At 53.5% G+C, this 12,644-nt stretch overlaps 1 protein-coding gene across 8 annotated transcripts in view; it reads right to left on the reverse strand.

The window, feature by feature from the left end:
- The window catches only part of TCOF1 (treacle ribosome biogenesis factor 1), a 311,423-nt gene that overhangs the window by 113,168 nt on the left and 185,611 nt on the right, over positions 1-12,644 (reverse strand). For all 8 annotated transcript variants that reach the window (XM_075344358.1, XM_075344353.1, XM_075344354.1 and 5 more), the window contains 2 exons: positions 9,483-9,632; positions 7,498-7,650 (listed from right to left, as the gene is read on the reverse strand). In XM_075344358.1, the coding sequence (XP_075200473.1) occupies positions 7,498-7,650; positions 9,483-9,632 (303 nt within the window). The remainder of the gene's footprint in view (positions 1-7,497; positions 7,651-9,482; positions 9,633-12,644) is intronic.

A 12,644-nucleotide genomic window follows, 5' to 3' on the forward strand; every position in this document is an offset into this window, starting at 1 on the left:
GCATCCCCCAGCGGCAACAGATCTCCTGAAACACGTCCGGGTGAAGGGACCATTCCCCTAGGTCCATGCCCTGGCGACTGAGAAAATCTGCTTCCCAGTTTTCCACGCCCGGGATGTGAACTGCGGAGATGGTGGAGGCCGTGGCTTCCACCCACATCAAAATCCGCCGGACTTCCTGGAAGGCTTGCCGACTGAGTGTTCCTCCTTGGTGGTTGATGTAAGCCACCGCTGTGGAGTTGTCCGACTGAATTCGGATCTGCTTGCCTTCCAGCCACTGCTGGAACGCTTTTAGGGCTAGATACACTGCCCTGATCTCCAGAACATTGATCTGAAGTGAGGACTCCTGCCGAGTCCACGTACCCTGAGCCCTGTGGTGGAGAAAAACTGCTCCCCACCCTGACAGACTCGCGTCCGTTGTGACCACCGCCAAGGATGGGGGTAGGAAGGATTTCCCCTTCGATAATGAAGTGGGATGAAGCCACCACCGAAGGGAAGCTTTGGTTGCCTGAGAGAGGGAGACGTTCCTGTCGAGGGACGTCTGCTTCCTGTCCCATTTGCGTAGGATGTCCCATTGAAGAGGACGCAGGTGAAACTGCGCGAAAGGGACTGCCTCCATTGCTGCCACCATCTTCCCCAGGAAGTGCATGAGGCGCCTCAAGGGGTGTGACTGACCTTGAAGGAGAGATTGCACCCCCGTCTGTAGTGAACGCTGCTTGTTCAGCGGAAGCTTCACTATCGCTGAGAGGGTATGAAACTCCATGCCAAGATATGTCAGCGATTGGGCCGGTGTCAGATTTGACTTTGGAAAATTGATGATCCACCCGAAACTCTGGAGAGTCTCCAGAGTAGCGGTGAGGCTGTGCTGGCATGCCTCTTGAGAGGGAGCCTTGACCAGCAGATCGTCTAAGTAAGGGATCACCGAGTGACCCTGAGAGTGGAGGACCGCAACTACTGCAGCCATGACCTTGGTGAAAACCCGTGGGGCTGTCGCCAGGCCAAACGGCAATGCCACGAACTGAAGGTGTTCGTCTCCTATGGCGAAGCGCAGGAAGCGCTGATGCTCTGGAGCCATCGGTACGTGGAAATAGGCATCTTTGATATCGATCGATGCAAGGAAATCTCCTTGGGACATTGAGGCGATGACGGAGCGGAGGGATTCCATCCGGAACCGCCTGGCCTTTACGTGTTTGTTGAGCAGTTTTAGGTCCAGGACAGGACGGAAAGACCCGTCCTTCTTTGGAACCACAAACAGGTTGGAGTAAAAACCGTGACCCTGTTGCTGAAGAGGAACGGGGACCACCACTCCTTCTGCCTTCAGAGTGCCCAGCGCCTGCAGAAGAGCATCGGCTCGCTCGGGAGGCGGAGATGTTCTGAAAAATCGAGTCGGAGGACGAGAGCTGAACTCTATCCTGTAACCGTGAGACAGAATGTCTCTCACCCAACGGTCTTTTACCTGTGGCAGCCAAATGTCGGAAAAGCGGGAGAGCCTGCCACCGACCGAGGATGCGGTGTGAGGAGGCCGTAAGTCATGAGGAAGCCGCCTTGGTAGCGGCACCTCCGGCGGTCTTTTTAGGGCGTGACTTAGACCGCCATGGATCGGAGTTCCTCTGATCCTTCTGAGGCCTTTTGTACGAGGAGAATTGGGACCTGCCCGCACCCCGAAAGGACCGAAACCTCGACTGTCCCCTCCTCTGTTGGGGTAATTTTGGTTTGGCCTGGGGTAAGGATGTTTCCTTTCCCTTGGATTGTTTGATGATTTCATCCAGCCTCTCACCAAACAAACGGTCGCCAGAAAATGGCAAACCGGTTAAGCACTTTTTGGAAGCCGAATCTGCCTTCCATTCCCGTAGCCACAAGGCCCTGCGTATTGCCACCGAATTGTCGGCTGCAACCGCCGTACGGCTCGCAGAGTCCAGGACAGCATTAATAGCGTAGGACGCAAATGCCGACGTTTGAGAAGTTATGGACGCCACTTGCGGCGCAGACGTACGTGTGAGTGCGTCAATTTGCGCTTGACCCGCTGCAATAGCTTGGAGTGCCCATACGGCTGCGAATGCTGGAGCACAAGACGCGCCGATAGCTTCATAGATGGATTTCAACCAGAGCTCTATCTGTCTGTCAGTGGCATCCTTGAGCGAAGCCCCATCTTCCACTGCAACTATGGATCTAGCCGCCAGTCTGGAGATTGGAGGATCCACCTTGGGACACTGAGTCCAGCCCTTGACCACGTCAGGGGGGAAGGGATAACGTGTATCCTTAAAGGCGCTTGGAAAAACGCTTATCTGGACAAACTCGGTGTTTCTGGACTGCCTCTCTGAAGTCGGAGTGATCCAGAAACATACTCGTTGTACGCTTGGGGAACCTGAAATGGAATTTCTCCTGCTGAGAGGCTGACTCCTCCACTGGAGGAGCCGAGGGAGAAATATCCAACATTTGATGTATGGACGCGATAAGATCATTCACTATGGCGTCACCATCAGCAGTATCAAGGTTGAGAGCGGCCTCAGGATCAGAATCCTGATCAGCTACCTCCGCTTCATCATACAGAGAGTCCTCCCTCTGAGACCCTGAACAATGTGATGAGGTCGAGGGGATTTCCCAGCGAGCTCGCTTAGGCGGTCTGGGGCTGCGGTCCGTGTCAGAGACCTCACCCTGGGATCTATGAGACACCCCGGGGGAACATTGTTGTTCCAACTGAGGGGAACCAGGGGGCAATGATTCCACAGTGCCCATGGTCTGAGATACCGGTCTGGACTGCAAAAGCTTCTAGAATCTTAGCCATAGTCTCAGAAAGTCTGTCAGTAAAAACTGCAAACTCCGTCCCTGTCACCTGGACAGTGTTAGCTGGTGGTTCCCCCTGGGCCCCCCTTAGCAGAGGCTCCGGCTGAGCAAGTGCCACAGGGGCCGAGCAGTGCACACAATGAGGGTCAGTGGAACCTGCCGGTAGCGAGGTCGTACATGCGGCGCAGTCAGCATAGTAAGCCTGTGTTTTGGCACCCCTGCCTCTTGTGGGCGCCATGCTGTTGTCTCCCCTGAGCAACACAACAGGGTATATAGCCAGAAATCAACCGTGCACCATACAGTGTAAAGTATAGCCTATAAACATATAATCTATAATTACACTTCTGCACAAGTGGGGCCAGCACCTCAGGTGCTGCTTACCGCCCGCTTAAAGCGGTTGTGTGGCCACCAGAATCCCTGCCTGGGTCCCCCAGAGCTTGTCTCCCCTCTGCAGCGTCAGAGGAGCTGACAGGAATGGCTGCCTGCGTCCTGAGGAGAGGAGGGAGCCGTGGGCGTGACCCAGAAAGTGCGGGAACTGGTGCCCCACTGTGCACAGTGAGGGGGGTGAAGTATGCAAAGCATGCTCCAGCCCTCAGTGCTGCCGTCCTGTACAGCGTCCCGCCCTTTCCCTGACTGGCAGGGCTGGGGGCGGGAAGAAAAAGAGACTAGGCCGCAAAAGCCGGGGACTCGAGTTATAAGCGCGGCCGCCGTATAAGCGCGGTCGGCGCGGAAGTCCCCGGCGCACTAACAGTCCCAGCCGCGCCGCAGTGATAACAATGGCAGCGGCGGTCAGCGCGGCAGTCCCCGTACACTAACACACTCAGCGACGCTGCAGTGTGTAATGGCACAAACGCGGTCAGCACCGCGGTCCCCGGTGCACTAGCACACCCAGCAATGCTGGAGTGTTGCTGTGCGCGGTCCCCACGGGGACACAGAGTACTTCAAAGTAGCAGGGCCATGTCCCTGAACGATACTCGGCTCCTATCCAGCAGAGTCCTCAGGAGCTGTGGATGGAGCACGGTCTCAGTGCCTGGAGACCGATTAGGATCCCACTTCACCCAGAGCCCTAAGGGGGATGGGGAAGGAAAACAGCATGTGGGCTCCAGCCTCCGTACCCGCAATGGATACCTCAACCTTAACAACACCGCCGACAAGAGTGGGGTGAGAAGGGAGCATGCTGGGGGCCCTGTTAAGGGCCCTCTTTTCTTCCATCCGACATAGTCAGCAGCTGCTGCTGACTAAGCTGTGGAGCTTGCGTGCATGTCTGCCTCCTTCGCACAAAGCAAAAAACTGAGGAGCCCGTGGGAGCACGGGGGGTGTATAGGCAGAAGGGGAGGGGCTTTACACTTTTAGTGTAATACTTTGTGCGGCCTCCGGAGGCATAGCCTATACACCCAATTGTCTGGGTCTCCCAATGGAGCGACAAAGAAACACATGTAGGGAGTACATACTCACCCGTCCTCGGTCCCCGCCGCTCCTGCACGTTCGCGCGCTGTCTGTGCTCTGGCCATATCAGCACAGTAGTGACGTCACCGCTGTGCTGAAGAGAGCACAGACAGCGGGAGGGACAGTGATCGGTGATCTGTGATGCCGGTACATTTGAATGTGTGATCCTGAGCAGGGGCCCGGTGCTGGCGCTGACACCACAGCAGCCGCCGCCAGCCCCCCCAGCCCCGCCCCCAGGTCACGGACCCCACAGCAGTGCAGGGGGAGATTACTGGAGAGTAAAAGAGGTGCGGGGGAATGTGTGGGAGGGTGCAGGGAAGGGGGCGGGGCTCATCGCACTGTAGCCGCCCAGCAGGGAGGCGACATGCTGTTCCACATTTGCATGTCAACATGGCCCTGCCCATGTTGACATGAAATGACCGGAAGCAGCAAAATCGCGGCAGGAGCGGTCACATGACCGCTCTGAGCCGGGGGAGAGGGGCTGAAAGCAGGGCAGGTAAGTGGTCTCTATCTACTTACGTGCCCCAATGTAGCCCAATAGGGAAATAAAAAAAAAAAAAGTCAAAGAAGCCGGATAACCCCTTTAATATAACAAAATCCTGGTGGTTGGTCCTCTTTAAATCTATCCAAGAACATCATCATCTGCATGGAGTTTTAATGTTCTCCCTGTCTTTCGATGGGTTTCCTCTCAGGTTGCAAAAAAAAAAAAAAAAACCCCAAACACTTGATAGAGAATATAGATTGTGAGCCCCAGTGTGGGTGGTGACAACAATGGCCATTAAAAGGTAAGGTGTTGCGTTTTTTTTTTATTTTTGTATTAAGAATAGTGATTATGGAATCAATTATTCTTAATACAAAATTAAATTCACAGTTTATTTAATTCTAGGTTTACTGAAACACTGGGGGCTGCCATCTTACAGTAACAACAGTAACTCACCTTATTTATGGCAGCCCTCTGTACACTGAATCTGATAGACGGGCTGTCCAGATCACAGCAGAGGGAGGATATCGCCAACATCTTTGTGGCGCTCACAGCGTATGCTGTACCAAACCTCGCCCCGCTCCTCCTCTCACAGACTCGCCCCGCTCCTCCTCTCACAGACTCGCCCCGCTCCTCCTCTCACAGACTCGCCCCGCTCCTCCTCTCACAGACTCGCCCCGCTCCTCCTCTCACAGATTCGCCCCGCTCCTCCTCTCACAGACTCCCCCCGCTCCTCCTCTCACAGACTCCCCCCGCTCCTCCTCACAGACTCCCCCCGCTCCTCCTCACAGACTCCCCCCTCCACCTCTCACCGACTCCCCCCCCTCCTCCCACCAACTCCCCCTCCCCTCCTCCCACCAACTCCCCCTCCCCTCCTCCCACCAACTCCCCCCCTCCTCCTCTCACCGACTCCCCCCCTCCTCCTCCTCTCACCGACTCCCCCCTCCTCCTCTCACCGATTACCCCCCTCCTCCTCCTCTCACCGACTACCCCCCTCCTCCTCTCACCGACTACCCCCCTCCTCCTCTCACCGACTACCCCCCTCCTCCTTCTCTCACCGACCTTCCCCCCTCCTCCCACCGACTCCCCCCCACCCCTCCGCCTTCTCCTGTCAAGGGAGGAATTTAGGTAAAGTCTGCTAATGGAGTCTTCGTTCGGGATATCCAGAGACGGTGCCGTATTAGCTGTATATCAGTGCTGATATATCAATGTATAGGACAATGAACACAGACATGTTCTCCATGAGCCAGCGTCATCAACTAAACTAGCGTATTGCAAGCCGCCTAATTGTACAGTTTGCATCTCTAACCTTGAAGCTAGTACACGGGAGTAAGGAGTATTTCACTCCCTATTTTCTCCCAGCACATTGTTTGTTTCTTGTACATTCTGTGTGAAAGCTACTGATAAGACTTTGCAGCTTCACATTCTGGCTTCATTATCTTTGGTTAACTCCTTCATGACTATACAGCTTAGAATTATATTATGGGTCTATGCGATGGCTACATAGACAGTCAGATAATTATGCAACTACATCTTGATTATTTATATACACAGATATTCTTATTACGTTTGAACAAACAAGCTATAACTCAGGCGACCTCCACACTCCCACCGACTCTCCACCCCCCCCTCCTCCTCCCACCAACCCCCCTCCTCCTCCTCCCACCAACCCCCCTCCTCCTCCTCTCACCAACTCCCCCCCTCCTCCTCTCACCAACTCCCCCCCTCCTCCTCTCACCAACTTCCCCCCTCCTCCTCTCACCAACTCCCCCCCCTCCTCCTCTCACCAACTCCCCCCCTCCTCCTCTCACCAACTCCCCCCCTCCTCCTCTCACCAACTCCCCCCCTCCTGCTCTCACCAACTCCCCCCCCCTCCTCCTCTCACCAACTGCCCCCCCTCCTCCTCTCACCAACTGCCCCCCCTCCTCCTCTCACCAACTGCCCCCCCCCTCCTCCTTGCCCCCCCCCCTCCTTCTCTCACCAACTGCCCCCCCTCCTTCTCTCACCAACTCCCCCCCTCCTTCTATCACCAACTCCCCCCCTCCTTCTATCACCAACTCCCCCCCTCCTATCACCAACTCCCCCCCTCCTTCTATCACCAACTCCCCCCCCCCTCCTTTCACCCCCTACTCCGGGTGTGCTCAACCTCGGGCCTCCGCTCAGGTCTGATGCGAGTGCATGCAGCAGAGAGCAGTGATCACAGTGTGATATCTGTAGTATAATGCTGGGTTCAGGCTGCCGATCACCCCTCCTCACAGCATGTCACCTCGGACCTCCGAACCCGGCTGTCAGCACAGTACATGGGGGCGTGAGAGACAGTGAGGCACTATGCCAGAGGTACTTAGTGACAATTTACACATATTAGGGTCACTTCGCGGTCACTAACAAAATGGCTCCACACTGTGATCCTAAACTTCATTCTCTCTTATCCTTTTGAAAACAGGAGGGAGAGCTGTGACATCACACACAGGAGAGCAGACTCTGCCCACTTTTACTGCAGCTGTAATGTGAGCTAGTTCTACAGTAGCTCTGCAGTAGGATTTCAGCAGCTGCTCTCCCTAGTGTTTAAGAGTGAAATATAAATTAAATATTATATATATATATATATATATATATAAATTATATATATAATTTTGCTCAATTAAAAACAAATATTTAAACAAGACATCAACTCTACATTTTTTCAGTTATTTAATTTTTTTTTTTTTTTTTTACAACACCTTCCCATTAAGCAGTGTGGAATATAATGGCGCTATATAAGCAGGAGATATACATGTGCACATTTTTACCTGGGGTGCCTTCATCTCCGGCTCACTATCGGAGTCGTCTCTGCTCTCGGAGTCTTGTGTGGCCGCTGCGAGCTTAGGAGCCGGGGCACGCGGAGCTTTTGCAGGACTGGTGGAGATTGCACTTTTCTTCGGTGATGGAGTTTTCTTCTGAATCTGTAACAAAAAAAAATGCAAAAAAAAAAAAAATAAAAACTTTGGAGGAATGAATTAATCTGGTGGCAACTAATAATCCTGGGGTTAATATGTAGACACACGTGTTGTGAGAATAAAGTGACTATTGGCTAAAGTTCTATGTTATATAGCAGCTTTTACAAGGTTGGAAATTGCCTCCACCCCTCGTGTGGCCGCAGAGATACCGCAGGTGATTGAAGCACCACACACTGTGCTGTTACCTCCGGCTCCTCCGCGCTGTCTGAGCAATCACTGGGCTCAGACACTTCAGCCTCGGCGCCGCTCTGGGTTTCCCCTATGGAAGCAGTAACGACCATATCTGCACTGGCATCGTGACCGTCACTCGCTCCCGGTTTGGCCAGTCTCACAACCAAAGCTTCGCTCCCTGGTGGCTCTAATGTATCTTGTGAAGCTGCAACCGGCGCCGTCTTCTGCTCCAGCAAGACAACGTAAAAATTTAATTAGTAGAAAAGGTGCTGAAAATCACGATGTGCGCAGCTCCTCCACTTTGCATCAACAACCAGATCGATTCTCACATTTCCGAAAGAGCCTCTTGGTGAGACAGGATTTCACCAGGTGCTTTGGTCGTATGCTCTATTTGGCCTAAGGTTTGATAAATCTTACCCCCAAGTATTTAGTATCGACCAATCTGACGAAAAAAAATAGCCAAAAAATACATTTATGGACTGAAGGGTGATTCCCAAAATTATTACCGGTCCACCAAATAGGCAAACATTTATATTAAAGGATAATAAAACCTAAAAAGCTGTGACCGCAGTGCATCGATCGGCTTTTCTATGTAGAGGCAATTGATCTTTTCGATCTCTTTGATGTCTGAGATTAGACATCTGGGTGTTAATAATCTATTCCCCCTAGCATGTACTTTTTCCGTTTTTCTCTGTTTTGTCCTATTGATTATTTTTTCCCTATGGTCACGCTGCGTTAGTACATGACCATAGAGATGAGTGGGCGTATATAATTAGGACTTCCCCTTTTTCTATGACGTAGAAATCCTTATCCTCTGGATGGCACATCCGTGTACTCAGCACAGACGCGCCACCGTTGTCTGCCGCGCCGCGCCCCAGCCCCCCCGGCGGCCTGGACTCGGGCGCGCTCCTGGGGAGAATGTGTGGATGAAAATGTTTCCTCCTCGCACTCATGCCTGGTGAGCTCGGTGTGACGTTGTGTGTACCGATTTGCTAAACGGCTCCCTCACCTCCATATATAATTCCTGCACTTGGCACTCTTAGCCACGCCTCCTGACTAAGCCTTCCGGTGAAACGCGCGTCGAGGCCCCGCCCCACGCCTGGTCTGCCAGATTTATCCTGCTTTCGTCATGACGCAAGGTAATGTGTCCTTGGTTGTTCTAGCTGCCTTTTTTCCGGGGGAATAGTTTATGGGAATACATAGATTTCCCTCTACTGGTTTCTATTTCTCTCTCCGCGGCAGCTTGGTTCACTGCAGCCTAGAGCATATGCACATATACCTTGCCAGCAGGTGTTACCGTTATCTTGTGGCAGTTCCAGGTAGTTCTGTGGGTTGTTCCTGAGCAAGGGCTTTTCCATCTTACCCTGCTACCACTGTGCACCTTTTGTATTAATAAATTATCTTTGTATTTGACTATACATTCTTTGTGGTCCTTTTCTTCTAGTGTACCCCTGACTCTTGACCCTGTTCTACACCTTCCCTGGGGTCACAGCTCTTTAGGCTTTATTATTTGTGGACCTTTCCGTTTCTGGAAATTTTCTTAGGTTATGTATTTATATTAAAGGGCCTGCTGGGTTCATTGCTCCTCTGATATTAGTGTTACATACCTGTTTCACAGGTTCTTCTTCACTTTCAGTCTCGCTACTTTCCGAACTGTCATCCGCCATGGACTGCAGGGCGCCGGGTCGGACCGATGCTATTCGGTTTGGTGTCACCACATTACTTGGCGCCGAGAGTTCGATGGATGAAGGAACAAACTGCAAATAAAAGATCATTGTCACAAACCACCGGGGGGGGGGGGTCACTCAGAAATCCCCCGCGCTGGCTACCAGTACGTCACAATCGGGGGGGTAACAAGTGGGGGTCACCCCTCCCTTATACCTCCCGACCGACAGACAGAGCACGTGACGCGCTCTCTAGCGCCCCTCTTATAGTCAGGCCAATTATGGAATTGCCCGACAATAAGCAAGGAGGCCGCTATACTACTTATGCCGATTATTGAAGGGTCCCCGGTGAGAGTAAGGTATATATTCCCCCGACCTCCGCGGGCGGAATATATAATATCTTCCCGAATCTCACTGGCCTCCCCACAATAATCCTTGGCACAACTCGCTGCCACCAACCGATTTACGGTAACTATTAGCCGAACACACGGACGTGGGATTCAAGATCGAGATAACAGAACAGCCCAAGATTAATTATATAATTTAATCGCCTAAAGCACACTAGAAACTACAATATATACAATAGGGAATCTACAGAATATACATATGTCAGAGTACAGTTACAGATAAAGCATGGTTTACAACAGGTATGCAATTCAATCAGTTACCTTGTGCGTCTGGCCACAGGGGGGCGCTGTAGACCAGGTTTCCAGGAACTCTCTCACAGGTCTGTCCCAACCAGGCCCCCGAGCAGAAGAACCTTGGAAAATGGCCGAAGTAGGGTTATCAACCTGGACAGATCCAGGTCCCCTCCTACCTTAGTGACCTCACAGGGAAGCACTGCCACTCCCCCTGCATGGATCAGAATTATCCAGCAAAGGGGATGTTGGCCATAACTTTGCCTGGGAGCGTCGTAGGCAGACGCCAATGCTCTCATTGTGACAGTTATGAATTTAGCTACAGAACGAGGGGACTCATGACCTGTCTACGAGTTCCCATATGGCTGATATCACGCCTGGGGCATTTCCCAATGTCCTGCTCCCATAAAAAGGGGGTGCCGGCATCGTCCACATGCGGAGACACCATTTTTATGGTTGCCATATTTATCGGAAATATGGCTTGCGAGATATGAACCATTTTTTACTGGAGTCGTTCTGTCTGGCTATTTCCAGAGCCTTGCTAATTAGATAGCAGCTCCTACTACAGGGTGACGGCAGGGAGTCATCCTGTGTCCTTTGTCCTAAAGCCACCTAATTTCCATATCACAGGACATGGCCATGGAGTTTGTTGCTAAACCAGTTGTGTGAAGGAAAGGGGGGGGGGGTGACACCAGGAGAGGGCTTCCTGACATACTTGAATATCATGATTTATCGTCATATCTCCGGATTTACCTCACACCTCCCCCTTTTGAGGGCGCTAGGGGGCAGCACACTCCGGTGTTCCCCCGTGCGCCCGTCCGCGACCTCTCCTTGTCGGGACAGCCCGTCTGCGTTACCGTGGTCACGGCCCCTTTTGTGGCGAATGGTGAAGTTGTATTGCTGGAGCGCAAGGCTCCATCGCAACAATCGCCCATTCGTCCCAGAGACGGTGTGCAACCAGCTGAGGGGATTGTGGTCCGTCTCCACGATGAAGTGGCGCCCGTATAGATAGGGTTGCAGACGCTGCAGGGCCCACACTATGGCCAGGCACTCCTTCTCCATCGTGGAATAGGCCACTTCCCTTGGTAACAGCTTCCTGCTCAGGTACAAGACTGGGTGCTCTTGGCTCGCAGAGTCCACCTGGCTGAGCACCGCACCGAGGCCGAAGTCACTGGCGTCGGTCTGTACTACAAACGGCCGCGTGAAGTCGGCTGCCTGTAGCACGGGCGGGCTGGACAGGGCGTCCTTTAGGGCCCGGAAGGCTGTCTCGCAGTCCACTGTCCAATCGACTGCAGAGGGCAGCTTCTTCTTGGTGAGGTCCGTCAAGGGCTTTGCCAGGCTACTATAGCATGGAACAAACCTCCTATAGTACCCAGCGGTCCCCAAGAAGGACATCACCTGCTTCTTGGTCCTGGGGGTGGGCCAGGATGCGATGGCCTCCACTTTCTCAGGCTCGGGCTTCAGCGTTCCCCCACCTACCCGGTGACCGAGGTACTGGACCTCGCTCATGGCCAGCTGACACTTTCCCGGCTTGATGGTCAAACCTGCCCGGTGGATCCGCCTGAGCACCTGTGCTAGATGCTCTAGGTGGTCCTCCCAGGTGGGACTGAAGACGGCAATGTCATCCAGGTACGCGGCCGCGTACCCTTCAAGTCCCTTGAGCAGGGTGTTGACCATCCGCTGGAAAGTGGCAGGGGCATTCCTCATCCCGAATGGCATCACCGTGGACTCGTACAGTCCAAATGGGGTAATAAAGGCAGAGCGTTCCCTGGCCTTGCGAGTCAGGGGGATCTGCCAATATCCCCGGCTCAGGTCCATGATGGTCAGGTACTGAGCCCCGGCCAACTGATCGAGCAGGTCATCGATGCGTGGCATTGGGTACGCATCGGCGACCGTGACAGCATTGAGCCCCCTGTAGTCCACGCAGAACCGAGTGGTTCGGTCCTTCTTAGGGACGAGGACTACAGGCGAGGCCCAAGCGCTGTTGGATGCCTGGATCACCCCCAGCTCCAGCATCTCGTCAATCTCCTGGCGCATGTGTTGCTGCACCTCCAGGGAGACCCGATATGCTGAACGCCGGATCGGGGGATGATCCCCAGTGTCCACGTGATGGACAGCCAAGTCAGTCCTTCCGGGCTGGTTGGTAAACAACCCCCGGAAGGGGTGTAGGGTGGCCCACAGCTGGGACCGTTGGTCCTCCAAGAGCTGGTGGCCAACCTCCACATCCTCAATGGATCCGCCTGCCCTAACCTGGGCTAGCATATCCAAGAGGGTTTCCGCTTCTCCCTCCTCGGGCAGGTTGCACACGGGGAGCGCACATGCCTCCCGCTCATGATGTGCCTTCATCATGTTCACATGGAAGGGCTTCCGCCTTCCACGGGCAGGGTCCAGGGTGACCAGGTACGTCACAGGGTTGAGCTGCTGGTACACGAGGTATGGGCCTTCCCAGGCTGCCTGAAGCTTGTCC

This window comes from Anomaloglossus baeobatrachus, chromosome 4 (genome assembly GCF_048569485.1).
Source record: "Anomaloglossus baeobatrachus isolate aAnoBae1 chromosome 4, aAnoBae1.hap1, whole genome shotgun sequence".
Lineage (NCBI taxonomy): Eukaryota > Metazoa > Chordata > Amphibia > Anura > Aromobatidae > Anomaloglossus > Anomaloglossus baeobatrachus.